The following is a 22,737-nucleotide window of genomic DNA, read 5'->3' as shown; positions in this document are numbered from 1 at the left end:
AACAGTGGTGAATTCTGACATTTCATGCCATTACAAAAAGTATCCAATGCATGTCTTTGCCTATAGAGTTCACACTCACCATTTAGGTAAGAACTTTAAACTACAGGTTAAATTATAAATATTTACATTGGCATTTGCTAACGCTATAAATGTAAAATGTAAATTATATTAGACCTTAAGTCTGTTTCAGTGAAAGATTTTGCATAATACCTTGAAATCGGGTTTTTCATCATACCGTTTTCATTAAAATATCAAATTTTATTTTGAAAAAGGAAAGCTAAAAATGCCTTTTATTTTTCTAATACTTTAAGATATTATATGATTATAATTTATGTTCATTACAGGTAAGGTAGTCAGTGGATACAGAGTAAGAAATGGACAGTGGACACTGATTGGACGCCAGAGCCCCCAGCTGCCACAGGTGTGTAGAAACTGGTTTAATTTTGAGACAAAAAAATATCAATCAACAGATAGTAATCTTAGAAACCCTCATAGAATCCTTGTGAATTTCTCTAGGACCCTAAAATCTCAAAATTACCTTTATTCTTTATTTAAGCTGTGTATAACCTCCTTTTTTACAACTTCCAACTTGATGGTTTCTCTTAACATCCGTAAACATGGTGGTGAGTCATGTGTCTCTGTGTTTGTGTCTTCATCCTCTCTACCCAGAGTGTGCCAAGCCTCACATTTTAATAATGTCTCTAGTAGCATGTGGTTCTGAGTGTTATTGGTGATTTTAATGAATCATTGTGTTTCTCTTCTTGGTAGGCTTTCTACCCTGTGGAACACCCGGTAGATGTTAGTTTTGGTGACATATTGGCAGCAAGATGTGTGTTCACTGGTGAAGGGAGGACAGAAGCCACACACATTGGGTATGGTTTTGCACATTCCACTATTTAAAAAAACTTTATTGGGTCAAAGCGTGATTATAGGTGATAGTTATCTTCGTGAATGAGTTGCACATTTTTTTACTGTCACGAACAATTATAACAAACTGTATATCGCATTTTCTCATTTTAGAACTGAGTGATTAGGATAAACTCCAGAACATGTGCTTCTTTTTTTATGCTTCCTTTCCTCCTGTTTATTCGAAACCTTCAGTGTCACACCTCTATATATTATAGATGCCACAAGAGTGGGTATTGTATTACTTCCTCAGGCTCATTTAATAAAGAAGGATATAATTGTTCATGAAATTTTTTTTCTCAAGTGTCCTTTTGCCCTGTGTTCAAATTTAGGCAAATATATAGCTTCCACATTTGGTGGTGTCCATTAATTATTCAGAACTGTGATTTTTTTTTTCTGTCTGTTAAATCTTCTGTGTATTCATTGTTTTCCAGTTGTTTAGTCTACCAAATGGGAATAATATTCAGCACTTTTCCAAAAGAGAACATTGGACTTTAAATAATTTTCAAAATATTGAGCCTCCGTGAAATAGTGTATTTTATAACCCTAAGTAAAATTTTCAGGGCACTATGAACTCTTTCAAAAAAGGTTTGCGTAAATTAAAAATGAAAGATAAAGTCTTTTACCGTGTTTCTTTTGTTTTGTTTTTTTGTCGGAAAAGAACCAAGGAGGCTTTTTTCCATGTTAAACTAGGTTATAAAATATTTACTCATGCCACCTGGAAGCTGGAGTTTTAAACCATTTATCTTTGATCAAAGAGAAGTTGCAGAAAGTAGACATCCGAAAATAGGCATTAGATATACTAAGGATGATTCTTATGATGACAACACTAGCTGTTGGTTGTCAGGGGAAAGGGAAAAGATACTGAAGCAGGTAAAAGAAAAAAAGGCATTTGAGACAGTGGAATAGGATTTTTTTTTTCTGTCACTCTAAAGGGTTGTTGTATTAATAAACATCAGTTTTAAGGCTAAAGATAGCACAAACAGAAAAAAATTATCAAGTTATATTAAATGAGAAGCTTCCAAGAGTTTTGCTTTTGGATAAATTTTGTAAGTTCGGGAAAGGGATTTGAGGAAAACAATAAAATTATGACGTTGCATGAATGGTAACTATAAGAAAAAGCTTGACCAGGGGCGGCTGGGTGGCGCAGTTGTTAAGCGTCTGCCTTCGGCTCGGGGCGTGATCCTGGCATTCTAGGATCGAGCCCCACGTCAGGCTCCTTTGCTGGGAGCCTGCTTCTTCCTCTCCCACCCCCCTGCATATGTTCCCTCTCTCGCTGGCCGTCTCTCTGTCAAATAAATAAATAAAATGTTAAAAAAAAAAAAAAAAAGCTTGACCAATGTAGACAGAATTAGATTTGAAGAAGTCAGACATTCTCTTCTTACCAGCCATCATCATTATTATTATTATTTTAAAGATTTTAAAGTGATCTCTGCACCTAACATGGGGCTCAAACCCACAACCCCAAGATCAAGACTTGCCTGCTCCACTGACTGAGCCAGTCAGGTGCCCCCTTACCAGCCTTTAAATATATGAGTCACAGGTTGTTGATCAGCTGTTCTCCATTCTATGTTAGTATAGACCTTCCAAAACTTTACTCAAGTGCCATTGGTTATTTTATTAGCTTTTGAAATAGGTAAACAGAGTAGGAAAAAATCCTTTTCAACACATTCTGTGTATTAGTGTACAAGTTCAAGTGTGGAATAAGTAGAATTTTTTGCTTAAAAGTCCCTTAACAATTTAGAAGGGCTTGTAACTTTGGCCAGATTGTATCCTTTAAGTATCCTCTGTGAGGCAGTATCAAACATAGAAATTAGTGAGTTGTTACAATGCCACTATGAGAGGTCAAACTAATGTCTGGAAGCCTCTTTCTTTTTTTTTTTCTTTTAAGATTTTATTTATCTATGTGACAGAGAGACAGCCAGTGAGAGAGGGAACACAGCAGGGGAGTGGGAGAGGAAGAAGCAGGCTCATAGCGGAGGAGCCTGATGTGGGGCTCGATCCCATAACGCCGGGATCACGCTCTGAGCCAAAGGCAGACGCTTAACGACTGCGCTACCCAGGCGCCCCTGGAAGCCTCTTTCAGTTTCAGGAGTACGGAATAATTCAGTCTTTTAACAAATGTGCATTTTGCTTTAAAACAGTACCTTAAAACAACTGTACCAATCTATCTTTTTGTAAATCTCATGTGGGCTAAAGGGAATGCCATTTTGAAATACAAATGAAATAGAAAGAAATTCCAGAAAGCTAAGTTATTGTATGGGTCCATATTCTGAATATTTAATTTATACTAAGGTAGCATTTCCCCCCAGTGGAATGATAAACTAATAAGACAGGTTTGAATAAAATTTAAATATGAATAAAAATTCTCATAATAATGCATAGTATTCCTGCATCACTTAATATGCATTTTAGTTTTAGAAAGGTAATAGCATCAGTGCATCTGTTTTATAAAATACAGGATAGCACTTCCACAGGGAACTATAGAATTACGGTGGAGAATGTAACCAGTAAAAGAAAACTAGTATTTTATGAGTCTGTTAAATGATACTCTGTAAATCTTTCCCTGTTCTCCCTTCCTGCCTAACTCCCCACATGAATGGACAAGATCATGTAGTCCCCCTGGGCTCAGGTTTGAACCGTGAGCATGAAGACTGCTCAGATACAAGGCCGCTTACCACAGGTCGTGTGGGGCCAGCAGATGCCCCTCGGTGCACCCGAAGAACTACCAGCGTCTAGCTGTTACCTTTCTTATTCTGCAACCACCTGGAAACTAGGTTTTGCGGGAAAATTCTATCAGTGGCCTACCAAGAAGACGTTCAGCTGAGTAATTCTCCCACCCAATCCAAGCTTAACTCTATATTGAGCTAAAAATCTTAGGACTGGAGAAAATTTTGCCGGGTGGAACACTCGCAGTTAGCTAATAAAAAGCCCTTTTAAAAATAGGGACTGATTTTTTCCTAGCAGGGACGCGTCCCAAAATACAACCGTTAGTTAAGACAAGACATACTAAGAAATTTACCAAATGGTAGTATTTTTATCTAGGTATATTAAACTTCCTTAAAATTGGTAAATATGAACAATATGTCTTAGACAAAGTTGCACCAACGTATGTACCGACAGCATAGTACTATCAGTGCAGAAGCTCGCGTGCCTGACTGCATTACATATTTTATATTCAATATAACACGTCTCTAAAGTCATTTCAAATGTTCAGTCAAGTTTAAACAAACAAACAAAAAAGAATTTTATGAAGTCAGCCAATTAAGCTAATTAAGTCAGCTAATTTGCAAACATTTTAAATTAACACTTGAGAGTTGGTAGATAATATTTACCTATTTGGTCAATTTTGTTGCGTCATATTTTTCCTTTGGAACCAGTTCTATCATGTACATATGAGTTTGTCTAATGAATATTCATAGATACCAAACACAGCACTTTAACCAACATTTTAAACTATATTATATGCAAAGATAAAGTTATATGGTCAGAAACTCCTTAATGTATAAGTTTAAAAGCACCATGAATCCTCTGAAGAAACGACTCAAAGTTTTGAAAAATAACTTCTTCAAAGTGTTCATACTTCTTTCCAAAATTAGTATTTCCCACCATTAGTTTTTGTTTTGTTTTGTGTTTTTAAGGCCAGCATCTGTTGGGTTTGAGGGGCTGAGGGATGAGGGAATCATCGAAGTGGACGGAGTATCACTGTCTGAAACACAGTCACAGTGTATGACGAGATTTGGGTTTTTTAAACGGCATATTTCAGGACATTTGGTACTTTCTTAAATCTCTATTACAGATCTTTATAATATGAAATCATATATTTTATTGAAACCTTCATAGAACATAGATAGATGATAAGTAGATAGATAAAGAGATAGATATAAACATTTTTCTGGAGTGCCGTAGACCGAGTTCGTAAAATCGAGCTGACTCAGCACCATGATCTATTCAGGGGTAACAGGTTATGCCATAGCAAGTTGTAAACATTTATTAAGATAGATTATCCATTCCTCCTTCCTTCCACAAATACTTATTGAGGGCTTAACTATTTTCAAGCTCATCACAGTTTGTCAGATTCAGAGCCAGCTGGTCTAAAAAAGTAGTTATCACATAAGCACTTTATTTTGCATGAAGATGAAAGAAATGCACCACTGTAATTTTGGAATATAAGCGATGCAGCAGGCATCATTTAGGGAATCACACTGGCGTTAGGAAATGCTGAAAGGGCCATGCAGTGGAGCCAGGGCAGACGTGTGAACACAGCCTCCCTCCATACTTTCTCATATTAATGATCATTAGATTGACAGAGTTGAATTGCATGTGTTGTCCTCTATGGAAAATAAGGGTAGATGTGTCAAAATTCTCCCTTAGGAATACAGAAAGCAGTTTAATTTAAAGTCAGATTTTTTTTTTTGATTGAAGGAAAGATGGATATGCAATAAATTAGGCAAACTGGTTTGCTGATACTAAGGGAGATTTGAGTCCTGACACATTTAAGATGTGATAGTTTCTCTGTCAGATCGGAACTCAGAGTTACCCTAACTCCAAGTTCAGTTATAAATGGAAAGGCATAAAATCTGACTCTTTTCTTTTCCTTCATCTCTTTAATGAATTTTTCTTTGTAATGGCAAAGATTCTAAAGTTATTTGATCAGCTCATTTTTGTATCATAGAATCAGTACCTTAAATGAATATCTGTGAGCTGATTATACTCTCTCACAAAGTCACATGTTTAGAGATGAACACAGGCATGCGGTTCCCAAACAGGTAAAATGTGGAAGGATCTGTCCACAGATTGGTTGCAAGTTTCATTGATTACTATATAAATTTACTGATTTTTTTTTTTTTTTTTACTTTCACTGATTGGAAAAGTTTGCACGATTATTTTGCTTTCCCTCTCTGCACAATGATTCAAGGTCTTCTAAGCTAAAGCTATATCTTCTGTTCCTTTTCCCTCATCTCTCTCTCTCGATCTACACATTTTTCTTCATTTTGAAGGGGGAAGCGTGGACACTATGGTGAGAGGCTCTGGCACCTGCCATTCCTTTTATAGCACACAGTTTTCTGACCAACTCCAATGATGTTAACATGTGATTCTTAGAAATGGTGTTTTGACACATGAAGACGGGCGTAGTGATCAGGTGTTTGTTTGGGACCGCACCTCACTATTTGCTTGCATTTCACAGGAGAGGCAATTACACTGACAGGTATCAGATTCAGGAGTGAGAAGCCAAATGACTTTTAAAGCGTGAACAGAGCTTCCCACGGCAGGGATTCATTGCTGTGGTCTCTCAGGGGCTCTACATTTTCAGAGCTTACAGAAACCACATCCCTGTTCGGAAAATTTTTTTTTTTCCTTCCCTTGCTGACGTCATTACCGTTGCTATGGAGAGGAAGTGAGTGCCACATGACATTGCTGGAAAAATCAACATTGACGTATTTTTGTACAGCAAATAGTCCACTTCATGGCTTGTTTTTTATTAGCAGAGGCTTGCTAAAAATTGTCAGAACACCAAAAAGGAAACATTCATTTGCGCAAACTCCCTTGGAAATGAAAGTCTTGTGGAGGTGTACCAAAATAATTCCCTCCTAATGATAGTGAGAGGATGAAATACGTGATAGCCCATGTGAACTGAGAAAGAACAAAACGTGTTAAACTATGAGGCATTGCCTTGTATTATTTGGAACTTGTATCTTAGAAATGTCTATCCCACTGTTTTAAAATCTTTTTTAGCAATTGAGTCTGTCAGCTGTGCAGCACTACCCCACTGAGGTCTGAGCCTTTAGAGGAGGTGAGGACTGATGTCCTTTTGTATCATTCCCGAAGCTCTCTTTACTTTCCTGCTGTAGAAGCCGGGGTGTCAAGTCAGATGTCAGGGGCACACTGATGATGTCTTAGTATCAATGCATGATTCTCGGTTCATCTGACCGTGAGGCTGGAGGCAGTTATCAAAAGCAAGATCCTAGACTCTCGGGGTTAAATGGAAAAAGCCGTTTTTAAAGACTTGTAAATAATATATGATATTTCTGTTGAAGTGTTCTGAATTTTACCATTATTAAGTAAATAATTAAGATTTTTCCACGAGGAAGGTACTTTGCCCAACCTGCTAGTTTTAGCAAATGGAAGGAGGACTAAAGCATGAAAGGACTTGGAAGAGGAGAGACAGTATGTCACTGCTACTTAAATGCCATTTCCATCTGTGGTATTTGGTGGTATCAGTGGAGTGACTGCAAATGGATACTCCATTATGAAGTGGAACTATGCCTTTGACAATGTGCTTTAGGTGCTGAAAACTGTGATGGGTTTTAATGAAAGCTATAAAATAAATGCACAGTATTTCCACCTCTGAACCCATTGCTGGCGGATTTACTGATTGTATTTTTCTTGCATTAAGAATGTTTTATGTGAGCGGCTGATTTGTGATGTCTCTTATTTATTTTTTGCTTGCAGAGGCACATCTAGTGATGAAATGTGCAACCTGTACATTATGTATTACATGGAAGCCAAGCACGCAGTTTCTTTCATGACCTGTACACAGAACGTAGCCCCGGATCTGTTCAGAACCATACCACCAGAGGCCAATATTCCAATTCCTGTGAAGTCTGAGATGGTTATGATGCACGGACATCACAAAGGTCAAACTGGTATTAATTTAAAGTGAAATATGATTTTGCATTTTGTATTTCCTTGTGTGTCTCCCCTTGACTCTATAATTAATTTTTAAAATCATCCACCTTCTATCAGTCACATTTACACATAATCCAGTTCCCACCTTTCCCTCTTTTATAACCGACCTACCTTCCTGACATGCCCCCATCAAAACAGTTAAAATGAAGAATCTCCATTAGTGATGAAACAGACTGGTTTGGGGACCAGTTCAATAAATATAGCTCTTTCTTCATTTAATGCATGTTTCCTCGCTTCCCCATTTGATTCTTTCCATAGCCAGTAATGACTTATGCAATTTATGGATTTATGCGCCGTGTTCTAAAGAGTGCTTCAGTTTGCCAATGAAAATGGTTATCGTCTCCAACCATACCCTAAATTATCTATTCTAATGGGCCTCCTCAAGCAGAGAAGAGTTCTTGATTTATGAGGCATTACTAATCTTGGCCTTTTTGGTCTCATTCTCAGAATTGTTGATGAACTTACTCTTCATCTGCAAAATGATCATACTGATTGTCGTTTCATTAGTTTAAAATTGCAAAACGCACACCCTGTTTTATTGGATGGAGTATGCTGAGACTTTAGTGAGTTTTACAGATCCAATCTTAAAATACCAGATCACCTTCTTAATGTTTTTCTATTGGAAATTTTATGAAACAAGTTTGCATAGCAACTAGGTCACTTATTGAGATCCTAATAAACTGATAGAATGTGCCTTAAAATGTTTTCAAATTATCCTTAGAATGTCACTAAATTCAATTTTTAAAAATACAAGCAGTTTTATTAATGCATTTTTTAAAAAGATTTTATTTATTTATTTGACGGAGAGACAGCCAGCGAGAGAGGGAACACAAGCAGGGGGAGTGGGAGAGGAAGAAGCAGGCTCCCAGCGGAGCAAGCAGCCCGATGCGGGGCTCGATCCCAGGACCCTGGGATCATGACCTGAGCCCAAGGCAGACGCTTAATGACTGAGCCACCCAGGTGCCCCTATTAATGCATTTTTAGAATTCTGTATCGTGTATATATTACTGAAAGGGTAGTTGATCTAGTTATTAAGTCAGAAGTCTGGTAATTGGTGGTTACACTGGAGTTTTTTTGTGAAATAGAGCATTTTTACCATATGAGTTCTTAATACTGTTGTTTTTATGAAACATAAGGTCCTGAAAATATTTTTGTGTTGATGGTATATTTCCAGCAAACTATTTAACGTATGTGATATATCCTGCAAATTTATGCTCAGCTTTTTTGATCCTTTACAGAAACAGAGAACCGAGACAAGACTTCTTTACTACAGCAGCCAAAAGGAGAAGAAGAAGTGTTAGAACAGGGTATGTATGCATAGTTTTATAACTAGGCCTAAAAAAAGTATTCATGTTCCAATTAGGCAATCAAATTTTAAAGTTACTGAGATATTTTAGGTCTCTTTATCAGCCTCCATCCCTGTGTATTGCTGTTTTATATAATACATAATTCATGAGAAAATGGTCAATTGTACTTTAGCTTTGAAAGTAAAATTCCTTGTTGTAATTTAGACCCATTAGATTTTTCTGTCTTTGTTGTCGTTTTTTTAAATATGGTAACTTTTATAAGTAGTGCAAATATAGTCATTAGAAGCAATCGGTGGGCTGCTTTTGAAATCTAAAGGACTTTACCATTTAAAGTCTTGTGTGCTTTGGGCGATGTGTTCATTGACTATATTTGAAAGGAACTAAGACTTAACCTTCATCTTGCCTCTCTTAAGTCATCCTTCTCTGCCTTCAGTAAAGCAGGAGGGATTACCCACATCGGCATCTGTAGTTGTGTTAGGTTGCCATCCAATGAGTTAAGAAAGCATCATTCCTCCTCTGATCTGTTTCTTTGCAGTAGTAATACTTGATCCTTGTATGTCATATCCTGCGTGTATTGGCACTGAAAAACCATTCTTCTCAATCTTGTTTTCTTACCAAGTTTTCAAAAGATGATACCTTGTGTTAGGCGTTGGAGTATGTTATCAAGTCTTTTTTGGCCTAGATAGGATATATTTTAAAACATTAGTTTCATGTTAATGCAAGCACACTTCTTATGACAACATGAAGTGTACAGGAAATCGATAGGATTTTTCTGTTGGCAACAGATAGAAATTTCTCACTCTTTGGGTATTGTAAACCACTATTGGAATTCTTCAAAATGTATTCTGTTAGGTCTAGGTCAAAGACTATACTCTTGCATTAAGAGTATTTACAAAATTAAAGAATCCAGACTTTTTAAAGGAAGACATACACTCTGAAAGGCATCAGGGAAAACTTTAATATAAAAGGTTTTAAATTATATAGAGTATGTTCCATAACATTTCATTCTAACAAAGTGGCCTCTGGAAAAAGAATACAACTTTAGCTCAAAGTTGTTTTTACTGTTCTGTTAAGTCAAAAAAAGGGAGATGATTTTATATGAAATAGTTTATGTACTAAATGGCTCATACTAAACTATTGAGTATGATTTAAAATAGCTAAATTTATCAATCTGTGTATACAACTGTAAGAAAGTCATAAGTATAAACTACTTATTAACAGTGTTTGCTATAACCGTACTGAAATCTGATCAGACTTAAAATGAATTATTTTGATATTGAACACACTGTTTGAAATATAGGCCTTTGAAATATATATAATTTGGGTCTCTTAGAATACATTTTGAAATACTAACATGTGAAAAGTATAAAATAAGACCACCATTTAGTAGATGCATCTTATAAAATGGTAAGTTTCTATGGAAAGTGAGGCTGAACTGTTTTCATTTTCAAGTTATCTGAGTTGATCAAGGGAGGCACTGAAACTTCTGAAAGATTAGAAACCGAGAGGTTTCATTAGCAGAAGAACCTTAAATGTGAGGTTTAGTCTGTTCTTTCTAAATAAGATTTAGGAGGTGTCGTATATACCAAAAACCCAAATCCTTTAAAACACTTTCATATTTTGCCATTCCTTTACCCTTTCCTGTTTGTTCATATATGCATATAAGAGTAAGAAGTTTCAATAGACCCAAAGCCTTACTGGTTCCAGAGAAGAATTCTGTGGACACAAAAGAAATTATTTTCTTAGAATTAGTGTTTTATTCTACTTATGAATAAAAATGCTGTGAAGTGATTTAACTTGAGAAAAAAACAGATTCTTCTGACTGAATTTTCGTACTGCAGAAAATCGGCTATGACATCACATGTTGAAATTAGTGGGCCCATCAAAATGTCACCTGCTAGGTTATGTGAAGACGGATAACTAACCAAAAGCCATTTCAGTGTCCAGTATAGCCCGTATATTATTCTGCAGGTCTTTGGGCACCACCAGCCTAGAATTTTAAAGAGAACAGAGAAACAGACCAGGTGCATATTTGTACACGTAGTCTGTTTGATTCGCTCATGAGATCATTCTACCTCCTTGCAGTATACAGGGCAGATCTACTCCTTACTGAGAGAGTGTCCCATTCTTCTCAGAGATGTTTGTTTGCACAAAATGCGTATTAGTATTAATTCCCTGGGGAGGTAAATTGGCCAGGTAGTGAATAAGAGGGCTCTAATTATTCAAATAAATTATGCCACATCTGCTGATTTTGAAGTAAGCCCTCCAGCTCAACCTTGTGCCTTATTTTGGTGTTCTGGCCAAAACAACTTACGTTCAAGTACTCCGCCAACTTGTATTGATTCTTTTAATATTTTAAACCCCCAATAAATAAAAGCTGTGAATCATTTCAGTTGCGATAGCCACAAGTTAACAGACGGCATTTATGTTGGTCACACAGAGGATGTCAAACCCCCACTGGAAATAGAACAGTTGTGGAGCAGGAAGGAAAAGACCCCAAACGTCAGAGGACATGTACTCAAAGGCAAGTTCTGTACCCATCAGTGGCTAAATAGTAGAGATAGTTCTGCCTGGATAACACAAACAATATTGTTTTTACTTCCTATCTTAATACATTGGAAAGCATCTAGGAAGATAAAGGTCAAGATATGTAATAAATGCTCTGTTGGAAAGAAGGGATGACTTTTATTAAGGTAGTAAAAGAGACAGAGGGAAAGATATTCATATGCTATAGGCTAAAACAAAAATGCAGCTGTGTCACATTATTTATCTAATACTCTGTTTCTCAGTTGGAATAGAAGTTTGGTGGTTTTTTTTTAATTCTAAATACAAAAATAGCTATTAATTTTTGTCTGAATACTAATCTTGGTTGGAGATTTTACTAGAGTTTAAAAGAAATGGTTGAGTTACATGAACCTACGTAGTGTTGCCCAGCCTGTGCTTACAAACACTCTTACCTCCTGCAGTATCCTTGTGTATATTTGCTTCCTGAAGAACAAAATTTGGTGTAAGGCACCTGTATCTCAGACCTATCTCAAAAGATGTAATTATATACCAGAAGAGCCTCATTATATGACAACTTTCTATCAGGTTGTCCTGGATCATGCAACAATGAGACAGATTTTAATGAGCCTTTAATTAAGTCTGTGGGGCGTTTTAAAACCTAATGCTTATTTGACTGATTTGTTAAATAATCTTCGTTTAAAAAGATATGGAATTTACAGAAAAATCAGAAGCAGCAAATAAAAATCATCCATCATCCCCAGAAACATGGTATATATGTACATCTCAGTGTGAAATATATATTATATATACATTATTTTAATAACATTTAGATCACATGTGCATAGTTTTGTATCCTGTTTTTTAAATACTATATTTTGAACATTTCCTCCAGCTATAAAAATTTATTGGCAAGCGTGACTCTTTTCGCCTGCATAATATGTGTATATTCCTACCCATACTGCTTTGAGACTAGCCTCTTTGTCTATAGGTGAGCTAATCTGTGATTGAGTTGATTATGTCTGCCTCCAAGGAGAAAAACACTAATAGATATTCACAATGAACTGAAACATCACTATCCTTTGAAACCATTGTAAGTGAAGATTACCTCTGTCTGTAATAAGTACAATAAGCTAAACAATAATACTCAATTAGACATTGATTCCAAGTGGAGGAAACAAATCCTGGAAGACTACAGAATGCGAACGGTGGCATTGAGGTTTTCCAGATCAGACACGTGAGCGTATCCTTTACTTATATCTTATGGTTGGCACTTTTAGGAAAGTAAAGTGTGTTTTGTAAGTTCTCTTTATTTCTTATGCATTCTTGTTGTTTTTTTTTTTGTTTTTTTTTTTTAAAGATTTTATTTAATTATTCGACAGAGATAGAGACAGCCAGCGAGAGAGGGAACACAAGCAGGGGGAGTGGGAGAGGAAGAAGCAGGCTCATAGCGGAGGAGCCTGATGTGGGGCTCGATCCCATAACGCCGGGATCACGCCCTGAGCCGAAGGCAGACGCTTAACTGCTGTGCCACCCAGGCGCCCCGCATTCTCGTTTTTGTATATGTTCGCTATACCAGTGACACAACCTGAGCTTTCTTTTTTTTTTTTCATTATGTTCAGTTAGCCAACATATAGTACACCGTAAGTTTTTGTTGTGGTGTTCACCTGAGCTTTCTACCAACATTGTTTGGGTAAGGAATAGGGGCTGAAACCAAGAGGTTTTACCAGCTTCAAGCAAGAATCTATGCAACTACTATTAGGAGTTCTGATTGTGAGTGTTTCTCTCCTTTCTACAAAGCAAAGGTGCAGTATTGAAATTTATGTTAGTTGTATTGGGAAGATACAATGGCAGAACTGAAAGTCAAAATCTGTAATACCAGTTGTCTTTGTTATTGTACATTTTGCACTAGGCAGCATTTCTTTTGCTGCAGAAGGGGCCTTTAACATGTTTTATTCAATTTGCTCCATACTCTTCTCATTGTAGGCTTTGTGCCCTCACATAATCAATCTTTCTACTCAAAGGTCAGCATGAGCGACTATATTCCCAAGGTAGGGAGAATATGACAAAAATACAATTTGTAGAGGGAAAACACTCCATGACCCCAGATAGTTAAAGGTCTTCAGACACCTTCTGTGAAACAGAATAATTTCACAGTGGTTTTATGCTAACAAAAACGAATTACCATTGGCATGTTTTATCAAATAAGCAGAATCAAGGGAACAAGGTTGCAAGTCAAAAAGACAATGGTCTACTGTAAAAGCTTGTTAAAGTAACAGTTGGTAAACCACTTGTGAGAGGAGTGATGCAAAGGCTGGGCTTAAGGACGAAAATTTATATTTCTTTGCTTTGTTCAGAATAGAACACTTCCTTCATTCCCTCATAACATACACATGATTTTAGTAGCGTCTTCTCGGCCAATTCCAAGCACCGCAATGCCACTTTGCTGTTTGAAAGAGGATACAATTCTTGTTTGTATTCCCATTCACTAAGAATTTATCAGTTTGTCATGATTTATGGGCAGCTCACAAGTCTTTATATATTGAACTCATCTATCAAACACAGTTCTAAATACCCCCCAAGGCTCTGGGAAGCCGAGTAGATGCTGTTTTGAATTGGTTTTCTAATAGCAGAATAAGCAGATGAGAATGATCCTTTGTCACACAGTTGTGCTTTCTGATATACACCTGTGTGCATGGTAGTTGCAAAACCCGTCATCTGCTAACTTCTCCTTTTTTATATTTGTCTCATTTTCTTAAGAGAAGGGGGGAAGCCCATTTTGATTTTTCAATTGAGTAAAAGAAAAAAAATAATAAAGTTTACTTCATTTGCGATCCTGGAGCAGAACCATGATCATGTTTTATTTCACGAAGGCTAGTAGGGTCAAGGTTAGTGATGAGTCAGCAGTTAATAAACCAAATCAACTAACCAGAAGGGAAAATCAAGTACGACTGAGTTATAAGCCAAAATACTAAAATCTGAAAAGAAACGCTTTTATTTTTCCATTCCTCATACCTCTCTCGTTAATCAGTTACGTTCCATGTTGCAGTCTCATTAGCTTGGTTACTTGGCGTATTGTGTCCGTGGCTAACCTGCTGATGAACATCCTATTTACCTTCCGTGTACCGTAGAAATCACAGAGCAAGAACAAAAGTTGTTTGTTTTAGGTAATAAAGTCCTAGTGACACATGTGGGAAACGGGACTTCATATTCTGAAGATTACCAAAATGTTTCTGATCATTTTTTAAAATACCTCCACAATTAAGCTTTTCACTCTGTCTAAAAGTAGAGATACTTATTTTGCAACTAATGAATCATCAAACTTTGCATCAAAAACCAGGGATGCACTGTATGGTGCATAATATAATATAATATAATATAATATAATATAATATAATATATAATAAAATAATATAATAAAAATATTATTATATAAAATAATAATTTTAAAGCATTTTATTAAAAAAAAACTCATGGGGCAATTTTTCGACGTATGTTTCTCTTTCAGCTTATCCCACCATATTCCGGAAAGTAAACCAAAGAAATTTTCATGTTGATGGCAGGGAATAGCGAATGGTCCGTACTAAATAGAAAAAATGCCCATTGAGTCATGAGGTAGTTAACGCAAGCCCACAACTTAACGGATTGGGAGTTTAACTGGTAGTGTTTTAGATTTTCTCCTGCTACGCTGTGTTCTTTTTCCTGGCACATTGGCTGCTACCAGTTATGTTTTCCAAATCCAGACCCCCTCAGCCAAATTACTTAAAGAACTAGAACTTTTCTGCATTTTATAAGAATCAAAGTTTGAGTGAGAAAAAAAAGAAACGGACTCACTGTAGCCTAAAATCATCAAAGAAATATGTTTATTTCTGTTGATGGCAGAAGCAAAGGGTGACATTTTTAACATATTATTATTCATTGCAGATTAATTTATGGAGTATCTGCTGTGATGAGAATAGTACTAATCACTGGAAATATGACAGTGAGTAAGAAATTAGAGGGTTTTTAAAATTTTTTTCATATAAAACCCCATTTATCCCTTTCTACCTGTCCCTTCCCAGATAACTTAAATGTAAGTTTTTTAAAGAAAATCTTAGAGAATTTGATCATACATGGAAGGTATATTGCCAGAGGAAAGTGAAGGCTATTGAAGAGACAGAAAACGTTTCTACTTTTTCAAACCAAAGGAAGCCAGTCATTATTCTTTAGGCCAGTTTCGTGCAAATCACTGTCGTACATAGATATTGACTAGTTTACAAGCATCTTATATTATAATATGTAGAAGACAGGCCAGGAAAGGACAAAAAGAAACTTGCTCTGTTAAAGAGGACACCCAGCACCTGGGCTCAGAAGACAGTTCATTTAAATAGGAAAAAAAAAATTAAATATAGTAAGATTGTCAGGTCCAAGGTAAATCCACAGGAAAGAGTTTATTGGCCATTATAGAAAAAAAAGGTGGGGGGGAGGCCCAGATCCAGTATAGTGACCAGATAGAAGGTGAGCCCCCAAGTCAGGTTGCTCCTTCACGTCCCAGTTCCACTTCCTCCCAGACCTGCAGGTTAGTCCTTTACCATTGATTTCCTCATCTAAAATGAGGATAAGGAGTATTTTGTAAATATTAAATGTGTTAAATTGTATAAAGTAACTCAGCAAAGTAACTGGGTAATGTTAAGCTCACAAACAATACTAGCTATTACTATTATTATCGTGTGTCATTCATAAAGTACTAGTTTATCTGTTATCTCTGTCCACAACAGGTAGGGTAACTGTATATCCCAGTTTTCCCAGGATTGTCCTAGTTTATGCCTAGTATAAATATTAAACAACACCCTTTTTCTTCTCAAATATGTCCCAGTTTGGACAATAAATTACATAGTCATCTTAGCTGTGGGAGCCAGAATAAAATTAGAGAATATCACTGTGAAATTCATACGCTGAAAGAGCTGAGAAAAGGTGGGGTATAACCCAGGAGTGTCCGGGGGTCGTGGGCTACCATCGCAAGTCAGTTCCACAGAGCTGGGGCAGCTTTATGCCGTTACAGCCAGATTTTGACGTTGAAGACAGGGATGAAAATCGGTTCTGAGGAAAGAGNGAAAGAGACTTTCAGCATGCCAATCAAGATGATAAGAATCCCAAAGAAGTCCTGGTGGTAGGGAGGAAGAAAATGACATTGACATACTAGCATTGACGAATCAGTTGACTTTGTGATTCACTGGTGACAGAGGGATGAATCCAGTTTTCCAGATTGATTGACCCAAAACCCATTTTATCATCAAGAGAGATACTATAAAAAAGATGAAGTAAGGGGAGGAGATTAAGAGCTCAGTTTTAGATATGTCGAGTTCACAATTCCTATGAAACAGACAACCAAGCGGAAATTTCCAGAGGGTAGTTTTATATATCAATTTGGTACTAGGAGAGCTCCAGATATGAGAGTCATTTGTCTGGAGGCAGCAGCTGAAGCCTGGTGAATGGCTGGTATTTCTTAGTAGGCAGAGGCCTTCACCAGGGGGAAGAAAGGATGCCAGGGATAGTCGTCAGAAAACACCAACATTTTCGAATGTTGGGCAGAAGAATAAGAGAAAGCAAAGATGACAGGCGGAGAAGATCTGGAAAGAACAACGTTATAAGAAGAGAGTTTCTGAAGGGACGAGTGGGTCAAGGTGAAGGGTCTCTTGGCTTTGGCAGCTAGGAGCTCTTGAGCAACTCATGAAGAAGTCATACAAGGGTGAAGGAAGACAAGCAAGCAGATGCCTTTGGCCTTAGAAAGAAAGAGGATATGAGGAAGGGTGAAGCAGCCGTGCACTGTCCAATATGGCAGGCACTAGCCACACATGGCTATTTAAAATTGGATATAAATTAATTGAAAGTAAGTAAAATTAAAAATAAAATTCCTCAGTCATACTAGCCACATTACAAGTCCCCCCCCCCACCCCCGCCATAGTCCTGTGTGTCTAGTCTCTTTCATGTTGGGCAACACAGGTATAAGGATATCCCCATGATTGCAGAAAGCACCATTAGACAGTTCTGGAACTTGTTAAAGGAAAAGGGAAGGCAGAAAAGTTTGAAAGACGTGCTGCGTCAGGTGAAGGTCTCTCTTGCCTCCATGACTGCTCAAGATAAATGCAGAGTGAGTGTGCTTTTAACCGGAGTCAAGTCTTCAGCAAAGAAGCTGTATTAGAAAAGCAAGAGAAGAGAAGAGAAAAGAGAAGAGCCGAGAGAAGAGAGGAGAAGAGAAGAAAAAGAAGAAAAGAAAAGAAAGGGAAGAAGAGGAAAGCGTATAGGAAAGTCTCTGGAAGTACTGGGAGGGCTGGCATCCAGAACACTGGAGTAGGGATAGTTCTTTCTCCAAAAGTAGACAGAGAGAGAGAGGGAAAGTGCAAGTACCACTTCCTTTGGTAAAGCTAGGATGCGAATCACTACGATAGCCAGTAGGGGCTTTCTAAAGGGGCTTTTTTTCCCTCCATTCTGAAAATCCCAATACTTGAATACAAGAAAAGAACTGAATTTTTTTTTAATTTTAGGTAAACAACAGATTGAAACAGATGCATGTGCATGTTGCAACTAGAGTTTATGTCTTTTTTGCTGGTAATTATAATAGCTGCAGTTCGGTGATGCCTACTTTAGGATATATGTACCTTTTACATTAACTTCTTGAAATGCACAAGACAATTCTGGAAGGTAGTAGTCATTCATTATCTTTATAATGTTAAGTAACTTGCTTAAAGGCACAGAATAGCCACTAAGCGTCAGAGTTGGATTCAAACATGGGTGTAAAAGACACACCAGACACAGGGCAGTAACAATCCAGGGAAAGACCTGAGTGCCACAGGGGCACAGAGCTGAGACGCCTAATCCGACTGTCAAGGAAGGCTTCGTGGACGTAAGTGACACCTATGTAAGATCTGAAGGCTTAGGAGCTAGTTGATTACAGGGGAGAGCGTGTCCCAGGAAGCAGAAACAGCATCTTAGAGTTGGCATTCAAGGAAGGGGAAGCCGTATGGCTGTACCATTAACTGAGAAGAAAAAAGGGGATATTGAGAAATGTAACTGGGGTAGAGACCACACAACTTCCTCTGTTTATTTCCTCCTCCATCCACTGCACTCAAGGTTAGCTCTATATGGCTCAGAAAAATACTTAACATTTCAGGATTCCATATATCCAGTCCCCCAGAAGAGAAAGAAGCACGCTCTGGTTTGTGCTTAAGGATGTAAGAGATAGCCATCTAGTGGTCTCTCTGTCACACGTCATCTCTATAAATGAGATGCCGCTCTGAGCTTTGTTTTCCTAAGGCCAGTGCCACCTGTGTGCAGCCAAGCCCATTACATTGCTAAAGTTTTGTTTTCCCAACCCAGTGATCGTTGTAAATGACAATTTCAAAGGAACTGGAGCGCTGTGCATTTGCTGCTTCATCACGGCTTTTGGAGTTTTACTGACACTCCTGAATAACTATTCAGAGTTGCAGGTCTGTTTCTCCATCAATATTAGCCTAATGACAAGGATTCAAGTTTTAAAATGCTGATTTTTGCCTACCCCTGAAATAATCTCGCGTTTTATTTTCTATATAAATGCTTCATTGCACAACAGCACATTAAACTGTTTATGTTTCGTGTGTGGGGCAGGAGAATTTAGCAGTAATGGATTCATTTCTTTTCTGTGAGGCAAAATGCCACCTTGGCCTAACAGATTTGGTTGAGTTGTAATTTGCTTTGTTCATTTTACTGAGATTGGCCCTATTACTTGGTAATTATTTTTTGATTGAAGATTTCACCTGGGATAAGCTGCTTCCATGGGCAAGAATTGAAAACCTACTTTGAATCATTAAACCAAGACTATTTGTAAACATGACAGGATCTCTTAGCATCATTTTGGAAAGACTTCATATCCCCTTGCACCAATTTTTAAATAATATGTTAATCTTTAGTGGAATGTATCATAGCTAAACCAGTTATCATTTTCATTTCCTACTGGTCATAAAAAAAAGATTTTGTAGATGTTAACCGATCGTGCTATAAATGTAATTAAAACCTAAGTGATAGGACTCCACAGTCATAACTGATCTCATTAGCAGCACTTAGAATAGGGTGAGGGAAAAGAAGTGAGTGTTTTTAGAAAAGCAGATTTATGTTTCTTTTGAGAACGTAAACATTTTCCCATTCACATAGTTGATATAAATGGATTTAAAGCTATAGATGTAAATGATGAGGATTAAAATGCTTCATGAACCTTCCATATCTGTCATAATGCTTTATAAATAATTTATTGTCATGGAATTAGGTTATCATAGCCAAGTTTACTTTTTAGTATAGAAAGACATGAAACACATTTTAGTGATGAATCATTCCAATGATATTAGTTTATTAAAATCTTCTCTTTTGTTTGAAAATGATTTAAAGTATTCTTTTCTCACAAAATTATTTTTCTGGAATTTTTTCATTTCTTGTTTAAAATGAACAACTGGAGCTACTTACAGTAGCACTGCCAACAAAATAATAATAATAAAACTTTGGTTTTTCCAATTGCCAAAGAGATGCATATCTGTTAGATTTCTCGTGTTTTATAGCATATGCTGAAAAATATACATTTAATTTCTTGTGCATTATCGTCTAATAGGCTTTGAAAGACAACTTCAAAGGGTTTTCCTTGAAGGTAGCTGCTTTCGGATGTAGCTGTTGATAGTATTTTTAGAAATCTGATGAACTCTAACTTCCAAATCAATCCAGCTATACTGTGAAAACCACTTATTGAAACATGCCATGCAATCACATATGCATTGTTTTGTTTCCACTAATATGCAAATAGAGGTTATCTGGTGTTATTGGCTCCCGAGATAACAGAAAGAAATAGGTGGAATATAAAATGAAATGTGAAGCATATTACCTTTTTCCCCTCGTGCTGGAATTGAGAGCAGACTTCTTTCTCAGGACAAATCAGGAGATGGTATTCTTAAGGCACAGAATTTTGTAACTTGTGCAATCTTACCAACCCTCCACCCCTTATCTCTTCTCTTTTTTTCACAGGTGATTTCTATTCACTCCTTTCCAAGCTGCTAGGAGAAAGGGAAGATGTTGTTCATGTGCATAAATATAATCCTACAGAAAAGGCAGACCCAGAATCAGAATCAGACCTGGTAGCCGAGATTGCAAACGTAGTCCAAAAAAAGGATCTTGGTCGATCTGATGCCAGAGAGAGTGCAGAGCATGAGGAGAGGGGCAATGCTATTCTTGTCAGAGACAGAATTCACAAATTCCACAGACTAGAGTCTACTCTGAGGCCAGCAGAAAGCAGAGGTTTGTCGTTACAGCAGCCCCTACCTGGTGAAGGCAGCTGGGAACCAGAACACACAGGAGGTGCGTTTAGGGCTTCTTTGAAAGAACAAACTCTGAAAGGCTACCATCCACATTAGCAAAACCTGAAGGGAATAAAAATGAATGGGTGAAAAAACTCACCCATCAAAAGAACTTACCAGAAAAAAACAAAAACAAAAACAAAATATTACTCAGATCTGGGTTTGTTTGAGTTTTTCTTTTTGTTTTGGTCCGATACTACATTAATTCAGTTTCCATTGAATCGATAAGCCAGAATTACCAGGACCAAAGATATCTAGATCATGTTGGGGAGAGTGGCCCATGAAATTCAGGGTAACAAATGCTTACCGAATCGGTATTCTCTATTTTGCTCAATGGAAAGAAACTGAAAATTCAACACCCGATATGTAAAGTCTCTGTATGAAATGCTTATACGCTGCCTTCTTTTAAGGTAATTAAGTTCCTTGCAAAGGAATCTTACACTTCCAACATTCTCTTCCAATTGACTTGTAAACTATAGCCATTTTTATGACTTTGATTTCTTAAGTTCCATTATCAATTACTATCTTAATTGGAAAATTGAGTAGTTATTTCTGAGGGGACCTCCAGCAAGTCAGAAACTTTCAGATTTATCTTTGTTTCTAACCAGGACTGGCTTCCATAATTAGAGGACAATACCTTATTCCCTTCAGGTTTCTGTACCAGCAAGCTCTGGATGCCTCATCTTTGTCTGCAATTGTATTGTGGCCTCTGTCGTATTGATTGTGTTTCATGTTCCTTGCTAATGTGGAAAGCCAGATAATAGAGCATGTGGAGATAATCTCTGAAAAAGTAACGGATATGGGTGCATGGCAGCTGTCCATGCGTGGGCTGGAATGGCGCAGGCTGCCAGCTTGGTGTTTTCAAATACAGCTTTGCAGGAAGCCATAAATTATTCAACACCCAGCTGATTTTTATTTATAATTGAAAAAAATTAGCATGAGGTGCCTTTTGCTCGCACAGAAGTTTCAAGCACTGTCCATTGGGACTGATCTAATAGTTTCTATGGGATGTTAACTGGGACCCAGATTTTTACTTCTTCATATTTAAATAGGATCAGCCCTGCTCTGACTCCTTCTAAATTTATCTGATGAAACTGTGTTTCTCAAGGGGGGGTGGTCCCTGAACTGCAATCCGTCAAAATCACGTACGGTGCTTAAGAAAAAATCTAGACTCCTGAATCCTATCAGAGAACAAGTGAATTGACATTACTGAGTGTGGTGCCTAGATCTGCGGTTTCTCATACCCCTATCCATTTCATAGACAGACTCGAGGGTCTTTCTGCACCTCTATATTAAGGACAGTAGATGGTAACCCTTACCACACGAAAATATAAAAGGCAGAAGGGCCTCTTTGGTGGGAATGCAATTCTATCCAAGTGTGAAATGTTAGAGTTGCAGCATACTTAATTCCATGACTTCTCTTCGTCACTCCTGAATTTGAAATAATGTAGTGGTTATTTATAGGTTTCATATGTGTCCATGTAAAAATCATAGTTTGACTTAAGGCACTGTATTCCTAAAACCTATTTAGCTTTTCTAAGTAAGAAATATTTTAAATACCCCAAATACATTTACTTGCTAGATCTCATACCTTATAGGGTGGTCAAAATGACAGTGCCCAGGGAAAAAATGTTTCCATAGGATCTGGGTCAGGAAATTTCCTTCCATTTTAAATATGTGGGTAAATGTCACTGAATTAAGTAAAACAACGAGTCACAGAAACATACAGCACAAATCCTAATTATAGAAAGGAAATGTGCACGTATCTCCTTTCTGAAAGGATTTATTTTAGTGTTACTTCACTGCTCTGATTCAAAGACTTTTTAAACATTAAATTCAAAATAGAGAAACTCATTCTAGTTCAGCTATTCCTGAAAGTCTTTTTCTTTTCAATTTTCTTTCACTGTTTACCGTAACACAATGTAATAGCTAACCTTAATTGAAAATGTTTCATTTCTTTGTGTAAGCCAGAGAGAGACTTC

The 22,737-nt window shown here is 37.1% G+C and overlaps 1 protein-coding gene and 1 long non-coding RNA gene across 23 annotated transcripts in view; one reads left to right on the top strand and one right to left on the bottom strand.

The window, feature by feature from the left end:
* Window positions 1-22,737, top strand: part of PAM (peptidylglycine alpha-amidating monooxygenase) — a 149,443-nt gene that overhangs the window by 83,100 nt on the left and 43,606 nt on the right. For 6 of the 22 annotated variants that reach the window (XM_040622023.1, XM_040622022.1, XM_040622021.1 and 3 more), the window contains exons 9-15: window positions 6-86; window positions 345-421; window positions 769-872; window positions 7,360-7,553; window positions 8,835-8,903; window positions 11,344-11,427; window positions 20,427-20,756. In XM_040622023.1, coding sequence (XP_040477957.1) covers window positions 6-86; window positions 345-421; window positions 769-872; window positions 7,360-7,553; window positions 8,835-8,903; window positions 11,344-11,427; window positions 20,427-20,756 — 939 coding nt within the window. The remainder of the gene's footprint in view (window positions 1-5; window positions 87-344; window positions 422-768; window positions 873-7,359; window positions 7,554-8,834; window positions 8,904-11,343; window positions 11,428-20,426; window positions 20,757-22,737) is intronic. The other 16 variants (XM_040622028.1, XM_040622025.1, XM_040622024.1 and 13 more) reach the window with 6 other exon arrangements.
* LOC121100686 lies at window positions 15,821-20,416 on the bottom strand. The gene is made up of 2 exons (XR_005832385.1): window positions 20,287-20,416; window positions 15,821-16,484 (listed from the first exon to the last, which is right to left on the bottom strand). It is a non-coding gene; the product is annotated as an uncharacterized LOC121100686 (long non-coding RNA).

The sequence above is a fragment of the Ursus maritimus genome, unplaced genomic scaffold (assembly GCF_017311325.1).
Source record: "Ursus maritimus isolate PB19 unplaced genomic scaffold, ASM1731132v1 scaffold_5, whole genome shotgun sequence".
Classification (NCBI taxonomy): domain Eukaryota; kingdom Metazoa; phylum Chordata; class Mammalia; order Carnivora; family Ursidae; genus Ursus; species Ursus maritimus.
Note: the sequence above shows the minus strand (reverse complement) of the source record. Positions and strands in the feature narration are given on the sequence as shown.